The sequence below is a fragment of the Siphateles boraxobius genome, unplaced genomic scaffold (genome assembly GCF_051911475.1).
Source record: "Siphateles boraxobius isolate OS27281-9 unplaced genomic scaffold, OSU_SipBor_1 13, whole genome shotgun sequence".
NCBI classification, from domain to species: Eukaryota; Metazoa; Chordata; class Actinopteri; order Cypriniformes; family Leuciscidae; genus Siphateles; species Siphateles boraxobius.
The window spans coordinates 23,768,599-23,789,982 of NW_027508733.1; the positions used below are offsets into that span (position 1 = coordinate 23,768,599).

General features: G+C 39.3%; 2 protein-coding genes across 2 annotated transcripts in view; both read left to right on the forward strand.

Annotated features, from left to right (window-relative positions):
- Positions 1-7,665: 7,665 nt before the first annotated feature.
- On the forward strand, positions 7,666-12,417 carry LOC143736106 (claudin-1). The gene is made up of 4 exons (XM_077226699.1): positions 7,666-8,178; positions 8,264-8,428; positions 11,701-11,785; positions 11,906-12,417. Exons 1-4 carry the CDS (start codon positions 7,968-7,970, stop codon positions 12,063-12,065), a joined length of 621 nt encoding a protein of 206 aa, XP_077082814.1. The 5' UTR covers positions 7,666-7,967; the 3' UTR covers positions 12,066-12,417.
- A 3,334-nt stretch (positions 12,418-15,751) lies between these two features.
- Positions 15,752-21,384, forward strand: part of p3h2 (prolyl 3-hydroxylase 2) — a 64,760-nt gene continuing 59,127 nt past the window's right edge. Inside the window, exon 1 of the mRNA XM_077226680.1 lies at positions 15,752-16,502. Within this exon, the coding sequence (XP_077082795.1) occupies positions 16,095-16,502 (408 nt within the window). The 5' untranslated portion in view covers positions 15,752-16,094. The remainder of the gene's footprint in view (positions 16,503-21,384) is intronic.

Below are 21,384 nucleotides of genomic sequence, written 5' to 3' on the forward strand. Positions count from 1 at the left end.
ACGGCGTCACAGGTCAGGTAGAGGGCCCCTTTTGCTTCGGGCCCCAGGGGGAGTTCAGGATCGGCCCTGGGTTTAGCAGTCGATTCTGTTGCCTACCGGAATTCCTGTTCCCTTTACGCAATCATACCTCAAATCATGCGTAGTTGCCCGTAGCCTACCATCAGAACTGAATACGAGCAAGAAGCACAACTGAATGCAGGGGAAGCCCTTTTTTCAGGTCAGAGCAACTGCCCCTCATAATTCCTGTGCACGTCCCTGTATCCTAATGATTTTAAGCTTAAAAGAAAAATCCATAATTTTGACCCATACAATGTATTGTTGGATATTGCCACAAATACCCGTGCTACTTGTGACTGATTTTGTGGTCCAGGGTCACATTTATACTATAAGAATATCCTGTAAGTTTCAGAACTGAAAACTTGTTAGTCTAAAAACAGCTTTGATTGTCATCAAGCCTAGCGAACGACTCGTTGTGGAATGTGCCTATCAATGCCTATTTCATCATTATAACTTTGGCCCCACCCATTGGCGTGTTTTTTAGATGAGGAGGAGAGAAGAAAGATGAAGGATCACTCCATTAAAATAGCATTACCCTCCAAGCCAAAATCCTCCAAAATCCACCTGATGCTAGGAATGTGGTTATTTATTTTCAACAATGTGAATGTCTCAGTTGAGCATTATTTAGATTATTTGTATTCAGTACTGTACATTTCACTAGGGCTGTAGTCAAGACCACCTTTGTCGAGTCCAAGACAAGTCCAAGACCAGGACTAGTCGAGTCCAAGACAAGACCAAGACCAAAGAGGTTCGAGTCCAAGACAAGACTGAGACCAAAAAGGTTCGAGTCCGAGTCAAGACCGAGTCCAGGACAGGGAAAAAAAGTCTTGTGCAAGACATTATCAAGTCAATCATTTTGGGTTATTATTTGTTGATCTAAAAGAAAAACAGTGTCACAACACCCAGGATTTTTAAGTATAGACATTCCCCTTGATATCATATCATCTTCTAATCTAAAGAAAACAGAATGATGACATATGATGATACCTCATAATAGCAGTGTTTCACTGTGGATCTGAAAGACGCATACTTTCACATTCAGATAACCCCCCATCACAGGCCATTCTTGAGATACGCCTTCGAGGGGCAAGCTTATCAATACACAGTTCTGCATTTACGAAGTGCATGGACGCGGTGGTGGCCGGAGACACACTGGCTGCGTCGCGTTTCTGTTGCGTTTCAGCTGCCTGGCGGCTGCTGAAACGGATCTCCCTTGTTCTACATATGGGAGAGAGTTGTGGAAGCCCTATATTCATGTTAAGCATAAATATAAAGCCTAAAGACACTGTCAGCAGTATTGACAGCAAAATAGACTAGACTATTTCGTTCTGTATTGACAGGTGCAATATTTGAAAATTGATAATTATTTATTTATTTTTAAATCATATTTATATCTGAAACCCAAAACCTAGACTTTCAACTATCAAAATGTAATTTATTAATATGTATTTGTTTACAAAATAACATATAAACATCTTTTCCTATTCTATTTTGCCTGGAAACGCTTCCAACAGGCTTGCTTGTCGCGTGAAAACTAAGCGTCGGTTCTATTTCTAGCATGCACGCGTTTTACGCGCGGCTCAAGCGTGTCACGCAGGCAGTCTGCAAGCTCTAACCTGTTAACATGGGAGCTGAAATAAAAACAGACACGCCACGCAGCTGAGACGCTTACGCCACGCAGCAAGTGTGTCACCGGCCTTAAGACTCCGGGGAGTGCGCTTGCTGAATTATCTCGATGGCTGGCTGGTTCTGGCGCAATCGCGGCTCACACCAGATCAAATAAACGGCGCGCATATAAATGGCTTTTATGTGTTCTTACTGTGAACACAATAAAGACACCTGGACTCGGTCGGACCAAAAGCCATATTTGGCAAGACCAGTGGCCGAGACCGAGACAAGTCCGAGTCAGAATACCAGCAAGTCCGAGACAAGTCCGAGATCATAGAAAAACGGTATCGAGTCCGGACTCGAGTCCAAGACCGGACTCGAGTACTACAGCCCTACATTTCACTGTGGATTATTTGGTAAATCAGTCGCAATTTCGGCGCAGGCTTTGCAAACAGACTTTTACGATACCAACTCGACAGTATTGTCTCAACATGTAAGTATCTGTGTTAATTCTAATGCCTGTTCTGTGACCAGTGATTTCTGATGTGTAATGATTCATGTACATTTTTCAGATGTCAGTAAATCAAACCAGTGACTAAATGGTCAACTTCAAATTTTTTCTCTTAGTAGGATGAAAATAATCTGTTATTTAAACTGTGATTAAATTATATATGCATTCATCCAAAGGATTATTAGGAACACCATACTAATACTGTTTTGACCCCCTTTCACCTTCAGAACTGCCTTAATTCTATGTGGCATTGATTCAACAAGGTGCTGAAAGCATTCTTTAGAAATGTTGGCCCATATTGATAGGATTAGGGGTGTGACAGTTATTATATAACTGTGAGACCGACGGTTATAGTTGAACACCGTCATTAGAACTCTATAACCGCCAAAACCGTGTTATTAAAATATTTTTTACAAAAAATATTTTATCATAGAGAATGTTTAAATACTAATGTCAGCTTACGAGGGAAACGGAGGCGGAGTTAGTGGTGGTGCTTCTGCTACTGCTGGAGATGATTCGGGAGAAATCTCTGCCCCTTTACCGATCAGAGCGCGCGATGACACGGAGTAAAGCCTTGTTTATACTCGACGCGTCCGTTTCTTTTGCTGTCTATGGTCCGCACGAGCGCGAAGGTGAGCGCAGCAAAAATGACGCGTTGGGTGCGCAAGACCGGCAAGACCCCATTTCGCATTACTGTTTGCACAGCTTTTGATAGTAACAGCACGCACGGCGCCCTATCCGAGGATGAACGACTTCAAGCCGAATCTGCCCGAGCATGTTGGCTATGTCTCACCGCACCGGCACCCAGTTTGCGCGTCTAAATTGCAGTTCATTGCAACAAAATTTTTGTTAAGGTTTTGTTTACTGTGTGTGATTTATTTAAAACGAAGCACGTTCATTGTAAAGTTTTTTTTGTTAAGGATTTGTTTACTGCGTGTGATTAATTTAATGGAAAGCACATTCACTTCTAGTCGTCTTGCTGTTCATTTTAAATAAACGTAGAGCAAGTAGATCAGTGTCTGCTTCTTTATTCAAACTAAGTTGTCCTATAATAACAGACGAACGTCGCAACAACAGCGCAACAGACAACAGACCAGGCAACATTTTTCCAGTCTTCAACTGTCCAATTTTGGTGAGCTCTTGCAAATTGTAGCCTCTTTTTCCTATTTGTGGTGGAGATGAGGGGTACCCGGTGGGGTCTTCTGATGTTGTAGCCCATCCGCCTCAAGGTTGTGCGTGTTGTGGCTTCACAAATGCTTTGCTGCATACCTCGGTTGTAACGAGTGGTTATTTCAGTCAAAGTTGCTCTTTTATCAGCTTGAATAAGTTAGCCCATTCTCCTCTGACCTCTAGCATCAAAAAGGCATTTTCGCCCACAGGACTGCCGCATACTGGATGTTTTTCCCTTTTCACACAATTCTTTGTAAACCCTAGAAATGGTTGTGTGTGAAAATCCCAGTAACTGAGCAGATTGTGAAATACTCAGACCGGCCCGTCTGGCACCAACAACCATGCCACGCTCAAAATTGCTTAAATCACCTTTCTTTCCCATTCTGACATTCAGTTTGGAGTTCAGGAGATTGTCTTGTCCAGGACCACACCCCTAAATGCATTGAAGCAACTGCCATGTGATTGGTTGATTAGATAATTGCATTAATGCTATTATATAAAGCTATTAAAGAATGCTGGAGCTGTCAATCAAACAGCTGTAATTTATCAGTGACTGAGTTCTCGACTCCCGCCAAAACTATAGTTATAACAAACGCCCATTTATCTATATGGTTATAATCAGCAAATCTCTTATTTACATTGTATTTGCACTGTTACGTCGGTTTCACACTGCAAGCGTTAGCAGAGCGTAAGCAGCGCAGGAGCAGTGCGTACGGTGAGCGGAAGCAGGACACGCGCGTTTTGCTTTCACACTGGCAGCGTTTAACGTGCGCGGCTGAACCGCAGCGTGTGTATAGACAGAGTAGCCTACTGAGTAAGTTGGCATTATTTCGTTTTCAAATACATTTAAGAAAAAAGATTTGTCAAGAAGCTTATTTTATTAATTAATATATTATATAACGTTTGGTTCATCTTTGTTTTTGTAGTTTGGGCAACAAGTTTGTTTTTGGACATTTGTTTTCTTTTTTAATTGATGAATGACATTTGATTGACTGTTTAAAACACAATAGATAATCATCAATGCGATTTTTGGGTAAAGCTGCTGTGTATTTTGGCCATGATCAATGCATTGTCACTTTAATTCAGCGTAAGCGGCGCGGCAATAATAGACTGGGCGCCGAAACTATCGCGGCACTGCTTCTCCTGCTCTGCTCCTGTTAAGCCTTGTTTATAGTCGACGCGTCCGCAAGAGCGCGAAGTTGCGCGCGGAAAAAAATGTGACGTCAGTGCGGTGTGGGCGGTCGTGCGCGTTGGGTGCTCAAGACCCCATTTCGCCTGGCGGTGTGCACGGCACTTTTTGTAACTTCGCGCGCGGCGCCGCATCCGAAGATGAACGACTTCGAGCCGAATCTGGCCGAACTGGTACATCTGTACCAGCATGTTTATATGATCCTTATATACCCAGAGACATTTGCATTGATGGGCGACCATAAAAGCCTCTCATTTTGTGAATTGGAACACATTTGCATTGAGCGCCCAGTTTGCACTTGTCTAACGTAACTGCTTACATTTACAAAATAAGCCTACAATAGCAGAAGTAAGCCCTGCTGATGAAATTAAGGTTTAAACACTCTTCAATAAGGATTCAGTTGTTTAACTAGTTTACATGCAGTGAAAGTACAATTAACCTAGGCTACTGCATTTATTACTCTTTTTATATGAATCAGCAAGTAATAAACTACTAATAAACGGAAAACTACTTCTTCACTGCTGATTCCTGGTGGTTTAGAGGAGAATTCTCCGAGTCGCCCACTGCCGTTTCACAGAGTAGCACAACTTTTTGTCGCACAATAGAGACATACCGTATAGACAGGAGGAGAAGCTCGCAGGCAATCGGGGGGACGTCCCGTCAAGGGAGAAGCCCATAGATAATGAGTCCATAAAAGCAACGGGACAAAATATTTCAACAACGTTTTTGGGGAATTGGAAATAATTCGGTATGTGGCAAGTGAATACATATGAAGTGATTAACGTTGGCAATTTCACGCAAAGCTACTAGAAGATTTACGTCTGTCAGACAGGTTGCTCACGTCATCAGGCTTAGTTTGAGTCGGTTTGAGTCTGCGCGTCAGGAACGGAAGTGCTAAAAAATCGCTAAAAATGGGCTTCAACTGTCTCAACTGAGTTCCCATGAGATGGCTCTGTCCACTTCTTATACTGTCTATGGTATAAACGCCTCGTTCGCGCTCGTGCGGACGCGTCGAGTATATCCAAGACTTTACGCGCTGCCGTGTCGCCTCTGCGGTGTGAATACTCTAATCTGTTTACATGGGCGCCGAAAAAAATACGCGCTGCTTATGCTCTGCTAATGCGTGCAGTGTGAAACCGGTGTTAGTTATGATGAACGCATTCGTTAATGTGCAGAAATCGAGTTGCAATGACGAGATCACTGCATTCATGCGCTCAACATGTGTATGATCGGCTACATGCTCATCTCTTTCATGCCACGATCTAAATACAATGTCATAGATCTAAATATAATGCTATGATCAACACTTTTCATGATAAGTTAACCTTGAGAACTGTAGTAGTAAAAACATGCTAAAAGTTTTCGAAAGAGTTAAACATGTAATACTAGCTATTTAATATGCAAAGATGTCAGCCAATCACAGCATTGGCCGTTTACACTGAAGTCTTACAGCAGACACGCCCCTTAAAACAGAGCATTCAAATCAGAGGGCTAAAATCAGGGTTTGAAAAATGCCTTTTATTTCTAAATTATGACAATTTTTATGTAAAAATCATACTAACATTATAAGTGCACCCCAGGAAATATTATAAAATTATAAAATAATATTATAAAAAAATATTATAAAAACCCCTTTAAGTTGGGTGTCCAACTCAAAGATAATCACCATATTTATAATGAAACCATCATATTTAAAAATATGATATTAATCATATCATATATTAAAATATCATATTTTTTTACTACTGTAAAGCTAGAATTTGTATCAATAATTTGTGCCTTTTGCCCCATGCTGGTTTAACCTGTGTGTGGGGTAAAAGTCCCACCTTGTCACCAACATACCATTTTATGATTTAGTTCACACAAAATCTGTTTTATCCTAGATGTTCCATACAAACATTTTTTTTTCTGCTATCATACACTATGGAGTGAAAATTCTTCTTAGGGTGATGTACATATTTAAATGGGTATTTGTTTTAAGGAGTTTTACAATAATAAAATACATAAAAGGATATTTAAAAATATGATATTAATCATATCATATATTAAAATATCATATTTTTTTACTACTGTAAAGCTAGAATTTGTTTCAATAATTTGTGCCTTTTGCCCCATGCTGGTTTAACCTGTGTGTGGGGTAAAAGTCCCACCTTGTCACCAACATACCATTTTATGATTTAGTTCACACAAAATCTGTTTTATCCTAGATGTTCCATACAAACATTTTTTTTTTCTGCTATCATACACTATGGAGTGAAAATTCTTCTTAGGGTGATGTACATATTTAAATGGGTATTTGTTTTAAGGAGTTTTACAATAATAAAATACATAAAAGGATATTTAAAAAAGGTGTTTACAAATAATTTGATGAAGTTATTGTAAAACGTTTCCCATGCTATTTTAAAGTGACCATCATAACAAAAAGAAAAAAAATTGTGAATCTAAAAAACAACCGCTAAAAGTTGTTGACATTAATGACAAAAGCACTTATAAATTTATGAGAATGCATGTAAATTAATCATGAAACAGCTTAAGAAATAAAATAAACAGTAATAACTTTTTTTTCAACAATAGTATTAGTCACTGTTACTATTTTTGGATGACTTGTCTTCCCGACATATTAGTGGCCATCCTCCCACCCAACCACTTGTTTCCAGGTACAACCACAACCCGAAAAAAAGGAGGAAACAACACACGATTATGATTGGAAACAATAAATATATCTTTTGGACTGATCTGTGAATAAGCAGGTGTGTCTTTGAAACAAATCGAGAGATTTATCATGATCATGATGCATTTATCATCAGATGGAATGTGCTGATTTATACAGTTTTTACCTCATTTCCAATCAAACTTTATTCATCTCTGTAGCAAGGTTTAAAGTTCAGTGGAGGAGGAGGAGGCGGGAAATGCAACGTTCAATTAAACTTTAATCTCATAAATTAAATAAACACAAAACGAACGTAAAGCGGCAGCCTCTAGAGTTGACTGCCGCATAAAAATATAACATAAATGTCCCAGGCCTGGTTTTCTCTCCTCCTGCTTGCCACAATCTCCTTCCTCCTTGATGGTAATACATCAAAATAAAACTGCAACTGTTTATATTAAGAGATGCTTTTATCCAGAATGACTTATTATAGGCGATTGAACCAACAACCTCCAGTTTTCCAACCCAAAACTTCAACCACTACACCTATGACTAGATGAGTTCAAGCTAGATTTGTTTCCGGAATAAAGCTGCGCTACTTCCGAAGAAATCTGACCCAATATCATGTCCATGAATGTCATGACAATTGATTCACACCCACTCTCCCGATAATAAATAGCAGCCCAGATTACTCAGTTTGCAATGAGCTTCAGTAACAGGACAGTGGACACAGAGGACTGACTGTCTTCAAAGAAATCCACTTACAGTTGTCTTTCAATTCATCAATGGCTCTTCAGCTCTTCGGTTATATTATGTCCGTTACTGGACTATGTGGCCTAATTTTGGGCACACTTACAAATAAATGGAAAATCATTGGACAGGACAATGACGAATCTATGTTTGTGCAAAAATATGAAGGACTGTGGATGGAGTGCGAAATATCCAGTTCATCTGTCATGCACTGCAAATTTTTCAATTCTCTTCTTCATCAAGCTTGTGAGTATCTGTCCAATGATTTATGGATCCATCTGCTGTTTGACTTCTTAAACAGATGTGCTCTGATTGTTGCTGTACGTTGCAGTTGAAATTCAGCTGGCCCGAGTAATAATGATCATCAGCATTGTCATTTCAAGTCTCGGCGTTCTGGTAGCCATTTTCGGCCTCAGGTGCACGAGATGTCTAGACGAGAACAAGCAGTCGAAGGACAGAGCTGCCTTCGCAGGGGGAATCCTTTCTGTGTGCGCTGGTGAGTTCAACCCAGATTTGAAAAATCATAAAGAAACTGGAGTGAAATCTATTTTGTTAGTGCTGTCAAATCGATTAATCGCATCTAACATAAATGTGTGTGTGTGTGTGTGTGTGTGTGTGTGTGTGTGTGTGTGTGTGTGTGTGTGTGTGTGTGTGTGTGTGTGTGTGTGTGTGAATAATTCCTATATATCCAGTCAGGCTGTTTTTAAGCCAATCATTTACAAAATGTTATGTTATGCGATTAAACACGATTAATCGATTTGACAGCAGTACTATTTTTCTATAAAAGTGATTTTTAAACATATTTTCCAATATTTTTGTTATACTATCGAAAAATTCCTTTAAATTGAAACTAGTATAGTAGCTAGTAAGTAACTTGTATTTCTAAGGTTGCTACTGTTTACATACTTTTTTCAGGATTCTTTTACGAATAGAAAGCTCAAAAGAACAGCATTTATTTTTGATAGTAAAAACTTTTTTGCATTAGTTCAAAAGATTTCACTTTTGGTCAATTAAATGCATTCTTGTTAGGGAGGCAGCCCCTGTGGTAAAAACTGGTAGAAAGTGGTCAGCAAAGGAATCTGTAGTAGAGGCAAAGGCTGACCTTCAAATTGGGGATATCGTGGGACAGGTCCAGCATGGAAGAGGGGGTTTTGGGTTCAGTTTAGCTCCTCCTAAATGGCACAAGGCAGGCCCAGCTCAAAGGAGGAAGCTGGTAGTCAACGAGGTGCGAAAGCATGAGGAGAGGATGAGATGTATAAAGGCCATTTCCCAGGCCAAGCAGGGAGAGTGGATGAGATGGGAGAGTGTGGAACAATGAAAAATGGGCTGGCAAGACCTTTGGTCAATGGAAGAGAGTAGGATCAGTTTCCTTATTAGGTCAACATATGATGTTCTCCCATCACCGCAGAACCTAAACCTCTGGGTAGGAGAGGATCCATCTTGTCCTTTGTGTTCATCACCTGCCACATTAAGGGACATTTTGACAGGATGTATCGGGCTCTTAGCCAAGGTCGGTTTACTTGGCGCCATGACCAAGTATTGCGATGTTTGGCTTTAGCATTGGAAGGCAAGCGTAGTATGACCAATAAGTTGCCGCCTGTTCTAGCAAAACATTACACGCAGAAGACAATATTCCTCCGCCCAGGCGAGCAACCACCAAGAAAAGGTGCTAACACCAATTCTCGCCCAGGACAACTGGAAGCTGCTAGGGACTGGAAGATGCTGGCTGATCTTGATCAACGGCTTATTTTTCCACCTGAGATTGCCACCACTAACCTACGACCAGATATTGTTTTGTGGTCTGGATCAGCACGCATTGTTCAACTGATAGAGTTAACAGTGCCATGGGAGGATGCGGTAGATGAGGCATATGAGAGGAAGAAATTGCGGTATGCTCATCTGGCCACTGAAGCAGAACAGCGAGGATGGAGAGTCCAGGTTTATCCAGTGGAATTGGGTTGCCGAGGTTTTGTGGCACACTCTACAACCCGGTTCCTCAGAGATGTCGGATTCAGTGGTCAAGAGTTGCGTCGTACAGTAAAGAACTTATCTGAAGCAGCAGAAAGGAGCAGCAACTGGCTGTGGTTGAGACGGAAAGATTCTAGCTGGCTGTGTACAGGCCGCCATGCTACGGTTTCGTAGAATTCTTGAAAACTTGAAGGGTGTTGGTTTATTTGTATAGGTTGTATAGTATTTACAGTCATTACATTCCTGTGTATATTGCGTGAATGACGGGATGTTGGGCAGATATTGTGTTTTGTGGTAGGTGGTATGCCATACGGAACCATTGCCACTGAAACTGCATATTAACGCACCAGTGGGGCTCGACAGCCTTAGTCAAACGGGTTGGCGCGTATGGTTGGGTTGCGGAGAGATTGTGAGATTGTGGTTAGGTCTCAGCAGCACTGTTGGTTTATTTGTAGAGGTTGTATAGTATTTACAGTCATTACGTTCCTGTGTATATTGTGTGAATGACGGGTGGTCGAGCAGATATTGTGTTTTGTGGTAGGTGGTATGCCATACGGAACCGTTGCCACTGAAACTGCATATTAACGCACCAGTGGGGCTCGACAGCCTTAGTCAAACGGGTTGGCGCGTATGGTTGGGTTGCGTAGAGATTGTGAGATTGTGGTTAGGTCTCAGCAGCAGGAGGGAAGTAGAGGTCAGTAAGCTGGTCTGAGTTGAGTGGGGGACGGAGGGGGGTGACTCTGGGACGCCAGAGTCACTGTCGAGCCCTCTTGAGGTGTCGTGGGCTAGTCGACGAAACACTGAGGACGGAAGGTGCCCACTTGAAGACCCTAGAGATGTTCCCTACTCCGCTCAATCCAGAGGGTTGTTATGGGGGGACCGCACTGTGGTTGCAGCCGTTGTGTGTGCTGACGCGCAAATACACTATTAACACCAGACAGAAGGAGATTCACGTCACCAGATGGAAAGAAGCGTAAATGGATGGAGAAGCATAGGTTACTGTAAAGCTACGTCTTAGTTGGTGCTTATCTTGGCGAAAGCCGAGTACAAATCAGCATGAAGTTTTAACATCTACTCTCGTGTAATGGAAATCAGCTAGTAAGTAACTTGTATTTCTAAGGTTGCTACTGTTTACATACTTTTTTCAGGATTCTTTTACGAATAGAAAGTTCAAAAGAACAGCATTTATTTTTAATAGTAAATACTTTTTTGCATTAGTTCAAAAGATTTCACTTTTGGTCAGTTAAATGCATTCTTGCTGAAAAAAAACTATATTTTGCATAAAACACTACCTTTTAAAGGTTTTGGGGTATGTACGATTTTGTTTTTTAATTTTAGAAGAAATTAATACTTTTATTCAGCAAGGATCCATGCAGTAAATCTAAAAGTGACAGTAAGGACATTTATAATGTCACAAAAGATACTTTATTTCAAATACTTTCTATTGATCAAAAAATCCTGAAAAAAGTGTCATGATTTCCACAAAAACATTAAACAGCGCAGCTATTTTCAACAATGATAATAAAAAGAAATGTTTCTTGAGCACTAAATGATTTGTGAAGGATCATGTGAGTAATGATGCTGAAAACTCAGCTTTGCTTCACATTTTAACATATATTGAAATAGAAAACTGCTATTTTAAATTGTTCATTTTTTTGACTGCATCTATATTTTACAGTCAAAAGCCTAAATTTATATCTGTGAGATAACATAAGAAACGTTTTACAATTGCCTCTGATGTCCCTAACAGTTAAACTTAATCCTTATGAATATGTGGATTATTTTTTCTTATCTTTCTAGGTCTGTTTGCTTTGGGCATAACCAGCTGGTTTATGTATGGAATTGTTGATGATTTCTTTGGAAGACAAGAGTACAAGAAGGAAAGGTAGGAGTTGTTTTGTTTCGTATTGTTCCTAGTATTCAACAGAGCTTCATGTTGTCATGTCTTTTTGTGAGTCTAAAGTATTGATTATGAATATTAACCATCCGTGCTGGGTCTTTTTAGGTATGTGATCGGCAATTCTCTGATTGGTGCATTTGTTGCATCTTTCCCTTGTTTATTCGGAGGCGTGCTCTTATGCGCCTGCAGTGTAACGCACCTACAATCCAACAAACATCTCAGCAAGCATCCAGTCTCCAAGACTTCTGGAAAAGAATATGTTTAATAATCCAAAGAACCATCTGAAAACCTGAACTTAATCTGAACTGTTGTGTACAGTATGCGCACACATTGTGTTAATAGATAAGTATAAATACATTTGCATTTAGTTTTTGGTTTTTGTCATGATTGATAAAAGCATTTTTTTCATAGCTTTGATGTATTTTTAGATGTTTGGGATGGGTCTCCACATTCAACTTTGACCTCTGAGTCAGTTAGCTATAAAATAAGAACCAGTTCAGTGTTGACCACAGAGGAAGTGATGTCATATCCCAGTAACAGTCATTTTTACTATTTTAAAAAAAAAGTAAAGAGGAAGATTCGAGGCTTATATAAACTGTAATATGCCAATGCAAAATTTAGAAAGCTTTAGCAATTGATGCTTGTTTGTTAGTTTTTTTATAGTTAAATATTTTTAAACATTTAATGTAATTATTTCAGAATCAAACAATAAAGGTTTGCTATCACCACATGCACTTGTTTTTTATCCCTCCTTATAACTGCGGAATGCTAAGTGTTTTCAGCAGTTTTACATTAGCTACAACATCAAAACCCAGAACAATTCACATTTGTCCTAGTTACGAAACGGATGCAATAAAAAGGAAGTTTCAATAGACAGGTTATGTTTACTTACTAAAGTACATGTCTCTCTGAAACTGATTCTAATTGTGTAATTAAGGGGTCAAATATTTACTTGATTCCAATTATAATCCATTTCAGAGAACTGTATATTTAACCATTGTCCGTAGCAACATAACAGGGCTGCGTTTAAGTCCAAGTTTTTATGCCCTTCCCTCGCTAACTTCCCTCCATCTCGTTCACTCAAAATGATAACAATAGAATAAACTATAATAGTCAGCTTAAGGTATTTTTTCCCCAACAACCCGAGCATACATGCTATAGAAACAAATTCACAAGGAAAAAATAGAAGTAAATAGAAGGCTTTGGAGGCACTTTGCGTGTTTAGGTGTGATATGAACATGGGTGAAGGGTGCGATGTCTTCACGATATCTCATCTGTCAACAATATTGAAATATTGGATTTACAGGAGAGCTGCAGTATGATTTTTTCTATACTCATCTGGGTCTTTTTTGCCTTCTCTTTTATGAGTAGGCCTACTGCGAATTCGGACATACTCCTTTTGTCACATACTGTTTTTCACCGACTATATAGTAGGAAAGTTTGCGATTTTGGATTCAGCCATTGAGTTGACTCACTCCTGTCAAAATCAAGGGGTCGAGTATTAGAGGGTCTGTCCAAATAAACTTCCCTCGCCCACTTGACAAAGTTGAACATACTTCAAAATGGCGGCGGGGATTCTTTTTTTAGCCAATCAGAAGGCTTTTGAGGCGCTTTACATGTTCAAGCATGATATGAACACAGGGCGGTTTTCATGAATTTGCAGAGTGCAAAGTCTTGATTGATTTTTCATCTTTCAATAATGTACACTAACACTCTATCTGAAATCACATACTGAGTATGTACTATATTTGAATTTGAGTTTAATTCGCGACCGTTAAAAAAGTAAGCTCTATATTATGAATATGGGTAGCCTACTATGAATGAAATTCGGACGTATTACATCCACCATGTTGTTTACTGTACTACATCTATTTTTAGAGTTTACACCAAAAAAGAGTGACAGACAATTGCGAGACAGGTATAATTCAGTTTATGATTGACTGTCACACAATTCTGAATGGAATTCAATGACGTCAAGGCTGTAATGTGATTGGTTATCAAGGCACATGTGATCCAAGTTAGCCTTTACGCTTTTTCCAATGGTAGAGCCACGGACCCTATCTCATAGCTGTCAACATTGAACATTGAAAATAAGGGAGATTTCCCGGAATCCATCCCCAAAATAAGGGATTTTTTTACACGATTCTTACCCACAAACTTTAAAAAAAAAGCACTAATCATTAACAATCTAAAGAGTTTATAACTACATATAGGCCTACATATGTGAGAGAGAGAAAGAGACAGTGTGTGTGTGTGTGTATGAGAGAGAGAGAAAGAGACAGTGGGTGTGTGTGAGAGAGAGAGAGAGAGAGAGAGAGAGAGAGATAGAGAGGTAGAGAGAGACAGTGTGTGTGTGTGTGTTAGGGGTGTGACCGTAACCGTGAGACCGACGGTTATAGTTGAACAACGTCATTAGAACTCTATAACCGCGAAAATCGTGTTATTAAAATATTTGTTACATTTTTTATCATAGAGAATGTTTAAATAGGCCTACTAATATCAGCTTACGAGGGAAACGGAGGCGGAGTTAGTGGTGCTTCGGAAGTTCGGAGGCTGCTGCAGGAGATGATTTGGTAGATGTCTGTGCCCCTTTACAGATCAGAGCGCACGCTGACACGGAGTTAGGGTTAAGCTTTGTTTATACCATGGTTTATAGCCTACTCGACGCGTCCGCATGAGCGCGAAGGTGCGCGCGGCAAAAATGACCAGTTGGGTGCGCAAGACCACATTTCGCTTTGCTGTGTGCACGGCTTTTTTTGTAACAGCGATTGCGGCGCCGCATCCGAGGATGAACAACTTCAAGCCGAATCTGCCAGAGCTTGTACGTCTCACACAATCAGAGCGTAAAAATACGTGATATTTCACGGGAAAATACTAAAACGGGAAGACAGCGGGAAAAGAGCTAAAATACGTGAGAAACCCGGAAAAAACGGGAGGGTTGACAGCTATGCCCTATCTCCCAATAATAAGACCATCCCTGGTTGTGTCTCTTCACTTCCAATCATAAATTCAGCTCCGGTTGCCTCACATGATAGTAAAGTGTCCATCGAATGTTCACCAGAGATGGTCTTATTATTGGAACCTACCACTGGAAAAAGCGTCTGGATAACCAATCACATTACAGCCTGGACGTCATTGAATTTCATTCAGAGATGCAAAGAGATGTGCGACAGTCAGACATGGTTTGCGGAGACCATAGAAATGAATGAGAAGCACCATAAACTGAATCATACCTGTCACGCAATTGTCCGTGATTTCACTTATTTGGTGGAAGATAGATCAATCCAAAATGAACGTTTAAGAGGAAACATGTCAAATGATTAAATGATAAGCTATTTCCTCACAAAAGCGAATTATTCAGCCTAGTGAAGCCTCCTCCATTGACATCCATTACAAAATGGCAAAATGGTCATCCAGGACTTTCGCCTTCTGTTTTTCAGACATAGTCAGACATAGCCTACTCTTTTGGCATACTGTTTTTCACACTGACGCAGCATAAAGCTTTTCATCGCTGGAGGAAGCGAGAGAATCAAAGCTCTTGAAATGAGAGGCCGATATGTCTGGGTTTGTTTCTGTTTGACAGATAAAACTACCATGGTAAAGCCAAAGGGCGCTAGTGTGGCATAAATTGTAGAATAATCTTGCCCGCGCTTAAAATTGTTGCTAAGTTGAGCATCTGATTGTTTATCCCTTACATATAGTACTCATTTAAAGTGTTTTAAAAATGATCCAACTTTTAACTAATCAATTGAATTAAATGGATTTGTGATGGGCTGATATAAACGTATATTGAATATTATATAGAGCTGCAGTATGATTTCTGTCCTCTAGAGGGAGACGTTGAAACGGTGAGGATCTCCGCTTTGAGGACTTTGTGAGGATCTCACTGGAAAGTTCTGTCTGTGAATCATCAGTGTATTATCCTAATAGAGACACGAGTCTTTTACATTTAAAACACCGTTTAATGTTCTAAAATTTAGAAGCTCTAATATGTCGCTGTTCAATGCAGTAAAAGTAAGTCAGCTGGGGGTCGTCAACAATTGTGATTTCCGTCATGTGTGGGCTTTAGGGGAGGGAGGAGTCAGCTCAGAATGGATGGGAGGGACGGGGGTCATTGCTGAAATGTCTCTAGTAATTGGTCATTCTTTGTGATTGACAACGAAACTGTCTTGAAGCTTAGAACGGTAGTTCAGCCGTAACTTTCATTAGCCTGTTCCTTGTACCACACAGGCTCATTGGGATTGTCTATTCATCATTCGGAGCGCATTATTTTGCGCACCATATTACGGAGAAGATGAATGTGAACCCCAAAATCTACGGCTTTTTGACTTGTATACTCCAGACAATTTTGCTGTCATCGGCCACCCTGGAACCGTTTGACCTGCTATATCAAAACGGATTGGAGGCTTTTCATAAAGGGGACTATGGCAATGTGGTGCGGTACATGGAGAGCGCGCTGAGCAGTTTCTCTGAAGTGCGCCAGACCAAAATCAGATGCAGACTGAAATGTAGAGACCAACATCGCTTTGACAGCCTTCTGACTGACAAGTTTTTCGAAGCGATTCTTTATAGGGCGCACTGTTTAAACGAATGCTTTGAGGGAAAACTTGGAGCTCAGTCCATGCATAAAGTTAGTGAGGATGTCTTTCAGGATTTCAGTAGAAGAATTCCCTATAACTACCTGCAGCTTGCGTACAGAAAGGTGGGTACAAGTTTTATAGATGCGACGGATCACGGCTTGTGCAGTGAGGTGCCTAGATCTGGAACGTTTGAATGAAACGCTTCTGAGCATCATTCGAACGCTCGAAGGGAACATTGTTGTGCATCTTTCTTGTGTTTTGTAGGGCATCATTCTAACGATGGACGAACGTTCGAACGTCAAATCAAGAATTTCCTTCAATTAAATTCAGTTAAAACATTGAAAATCGAACATTTTTGGGCGTTAATCTGTGTTTGAAAGTTCGAATCAAAATTTTTTTGCACTGTTTATTCTAACCAGTTGTCTATGTAGGTTTTAATACACAGCCTTAGTTTTCTATTGGTGAAAGTCGTAAATACAAATATGAAAATTTAATTTGTAGTACGACATGTGTGTTACGCAACTCTGAGAGACACCTACAGGGACGGGATGGGATGGGAAGGGGGAACACTCTAGAAAACTTGAGTCTAGAAGTCTGTTAACTTCAAATCATTCGCGTATTAGTCTTTCCCGATTCAAGTGTAGCCTATATGGTGCACGATGTACATTTAGCGCTACAGAACTGCAACTGCCACACACACTTACAGCCATTTTCTGCAAAATACCACAAGTACAGTTATAAATCTGGTAGTTTCAAATGTAGCTTACAAATATTATACAAAAAGGAAAAAATGTGGAAGCTTCTTAAACCAATTAAGTTGCTATTTTACAGATATATTGCTGTAATTGTGGCATTTATATTTCCAAATTTCTTCCATTGGTATTTCATAAAATGTTCGATATGGTATTTGTGTTTTTTCTGAAAAACTGTCAATATACCACTACATTTGATGACGTATTTGACACCTTTTAGGCTTTCAAACATGACCATATTGTGAATCCAGAGCTTTGACACTTTAACTTTTTAAAGGGTTAGTTTACCTAAAAAAATAAATTACCCATAATATACTCACCCTCAAGCCAATATAGGTGTACTATATGAGTTTCTTCTTTTAGCCAAACACAATAGGAGTTATATTTTTTTTTAAAAAAACATCCTGGCTCTACCAAGCTTAACAATGGGAGTGAATGGTACCTTGTTTTTTGAAGCCCAAAAAAGCACATATACACCTAGGATGGCTTGAGGGTGAGTAAATTATGGGATCATTTTCATTTTTGGGTGAACTGTCCCTTTAAATATAAAGAGGCAGAGTAGGTTCACATAAAGAAAGGAATACACAGAAGACCCCATAGACAAACCTTCTGCATTTTGTATGTTGTAACCCTTAAAATCCTAAAAAGATTTAGACATTTAGAACAGCCCTTATGTCTGTCCAGACAGACGGGAACAGAGCGTGACATTCTGAGAGCAGCAGGCTATAGGCAAATCAGACACGTGCCTTTGTCCAGGGACAGAAAGTGATTAAATAGAAAAGTGCTAGAACTCAGTAGATGAAGTCGGCACAGTTCTACGATGACCAGGGCGAGAGATCAGACACATTCCTGTCAGCACTCCAGGTCGTTGAATGTCATAAAGAGATGTCTATGTGTGTATATATGGGGTGATATTTGTGAAACATTCCACCGCTCTTTGAAATTTTAACCACACAGCCCTCTTTCCCATCATAATCCTAGCATAAAGAGGCTTTTCGGCCTGGAAGCAGGGGCCACAGACGCCAACTGTTATTTCATTGACAAGCTTGTGTGTTTGTTTTCCTGGGTCAATCAGTATTTATCTAGGCAAATATTTTTCTTAAAGTGTGTTTGCTGCTCTGAAAGGAAAGGCACCAGCTTGTTTGAGGTTATGAATGGAGAAGTTTTGTGCCAGCAGTTCCCCCTGTTGCTCTGTTATTGGTTAGTTAGTTTTGAATCAACAAGTCCAATCAGAGAAGGATCAAAGCTCAGCGAGGACGTGTAAAGCGAAATAAAAAGTGCAGCAAAGTAATCATGCAAAAGCACATCTTACACTGAGTTGAGCTTGCATGTTCACGTAAAAACAAATTGCATACGGTGAAATTATTAATAGATTGATGATTATTTATTATCAAATAACTTTTATGCAATAACAGATTTAAAATTGTTTTATCTTAATACAGTACTTATTATTTAGTATATACTTATTTTTATTTATAATTCTAACTATTTGTAATAATAATACAAATGTATTTACTAAATAATCATTTGACAATGCAATAAAAACATTTAATTATAATATGTAAAATGTAAATTCATGTTATTATTTAAATGTTTTGGGCTATGTCATAATCCTTAGTCCACAGCAATACAAACTTTTATTATTCATAATAATGACAACATTATTATTATTTGTAAATCTTTATCTTGGGCTATGTCTAACTTGTATGCTTAAAAGCCTATGCATTTCCCGATTTTATCAGTAGACCAGTTCACCAGTATAATAAAAAGGACATTCTATTTTGTTATTTTTATCAGTTTTCTGTGTCTCCAAAAGTATTTCCTATTTTGATAGTCAAATTTACTGTCCTATCTGTGACCTCAATGTTACTGTTATTGTCTTTCAATCTTTTCAGAAACTCTCAAAGCCCAACCCATATCTATTGTGGTCCCACCAATGTTAGGACAGATAACATCAAGGAAACGCCTTGTGAATTGCACTTTGGCAGCATTGTCTTTCTACTAATTTCTTTGTAATCATCCCAGCACAATCCAATATAACATAATTGAACCGGCTATATATATTTTCCTATAGATAAGCGTTGTGACTCCCACGCGCTTCATTCTAGCTAAGCAAGTGCTTGTGTACTAAGCAAACGGTGCACCTGCGTTGCCTGGAAAGAGTGTGTGTGAGTGTGTCAGGTTTCCCCAGCCACTCAGTGGGGTTCGATTCGTGCCCACCAACATGCTCAGCCAGACAGCATGGCACTTTTTCTGCCAAACAGCTTCTGGATGACCGATTCTTAAGCGGATAACAGCACAGCAGGAATGTGTGGGCATGTTGCCTTATTTCGTTGCACAATAAATGGTTCTGTCTGGGATTACCAAGAAGAAAACATGACCACTGAATTGCGTGTGCTTCCAAGAGACTGCAAATTCTTGCAAAGGCGAGCTGCTTCATCGAGCCAGATGTGTATCTCATGGGGGGTTGTATTTTCCAGATCTCAGGGCCAAAGTTTTGCACTAGACGGAGAGTGGAGATGTCGCAGATATGCAAGTCTTCCACTCTGTCCGTTCTCGTGAAATCTTGATTTACGTCGCATATTTGACTTTTTTAGTCCCTTATCGGTGGATCTTCTTTGATTTAGTCCCACATAAAACTGTGTCGGATATAGTGCATCTCCATAAAGATAGGAATCCCATGTTGCTCTGGTTTTAGGAGTCCTGTGGGGTCACAGGAAAGACCCAGAGCTGTTGGGCAAAGCCGATGAATGAAAAGAGTCTTGGGGGAATTTTGGCAGAATCTCAGAAAGTGTGGAAAGTGGGATGCGGCGGCCAAAGCAACATCTGTTTGGTCTGACAAATGGCTGTCTGCAGTCTGGAACAGTGTTTCTCTATCACTCTTGGCTTCTCTTGCACTTATTTTGAATGGAATTATGGTTTCCATCTATATGAGTCTATGAAGAACAGTGTTTTAACATTACAAATATTTATCTAGTATGTTTTAGACTTTCACAAAACCAAATCCAAAAACCAAAAAAAAAAAACATCATAGTTAATTAAGTAAATGGTCTCACAGGGATTTCATCTATCAAAGTAAATTTATTCATTGGAGTAAACACAATGTTTGTAGCTTTTGCTGTAAACTTGATCTTTAGGAGTCCACCTCTGCCTGCATAGAGCAGTGGCAGGAAATCCATCAAAACAATAGCTCTGCGTGTATCGCACGTGTGTCATTGAAGAGGAAATTGTTTCTATTTTGGACAGTTTAGACATGGGGAGTCCCCTCTAAACTTTGTTTGTAGTTAAAGTGTATAGTGTCTGGCAGATAGAGCAAATTAAAATAATAGTTCACCCAAACATTAAGAAATTTTTTTGCAGAATGTTCATGCTGCTCTTTTACATAAACCATATTAACACCACAGGCTTGTGAAAAAGAAGTGCGCTTAATTCTTTTGAATGTGCACTTGTGTACCTCTTAAGTGTACTTATGTTTCTTAACAGACTTCAATACAGTTTTAAAAAGGGCACCTTTTAATTAAATGTTTTACTTTAAAGAACATTTTAAATCCCAAAGTTTGAATGATCTTTTTTTATCATGCTTTAAGGAAGTGCACTTATCTTGATTTGTTGACCAAAGTACTTGGTTATAATTTTAACTGCATGTGTCTTATTTGATATTACATTTGATGTTAATGTATTAAAGTATATAATTTTTGTAGTAAGTAATCTTTACTTATTTTCTGTACTTCTTTTTCACAAGGCTTCAAAACAGACAGAAAAGGTACCATAAAAGCATGTTATTGTAGATAAAAGTCTGTATTACCTATGCATTATATAGCATGTCTTCTGTAGCCATACTTGTCATTGATGTTCTATTTTCTTAATATGCCAAAAATATGCAGAAGCGCAAATGAGAATTGGCCTGCTATGGCTTGGCTTTAGAAGACTTGGAATGTAACGCATGATTCATGTAAACTTTTTCTTGTACTTTTTTTTGTCATTTTTGAAGCTTGACAGCTCCTGAATACTGATGTTTCCATTATATTCAAAGGAGCTGCGCGAACTTGCAGCAAAACATCTCTTGTGTTGCACTGATGAAAGAAAACCTTTATGTATAATCTACTACTTCTTTCTTAAAGAGTTAGTTCAACCAGAAATAAAAGCTATGTCATTAATTTCTCACCCTCATGTCTTTTCAAATTTGTAAGACTTTTGTTTATCTTCAGAACACAAATTAGTATTTCTGTCCCTCCATTGGCAGCTACACAAG

Excerpts from the sequence above, each read along its gene's own strand:
- LOC143736106 (XM_077226699.1), top strand. The coding sequence starts at position 7,968 with ATGGCTCTTCAGCTCTTCGGTTATATTATGTCCGTTACTGGACTATGT. Across the intron at positions 8,179-8,263 it reads TTCTCTTCTTCATCAAGCTT|TTGAAATTCAGCTGGCCCGA; the intron begins GTGAGTATCTGT and ends TGTACGTTGCAG. Across the intron at positions 8,429-11,700 it reads AATCCTTTCTGTGTGCGCTG|GTCTGTTTGCTTTGGGCATA; the intron begins GTGAGTTCAACC and ends TTATCTTTCTAG.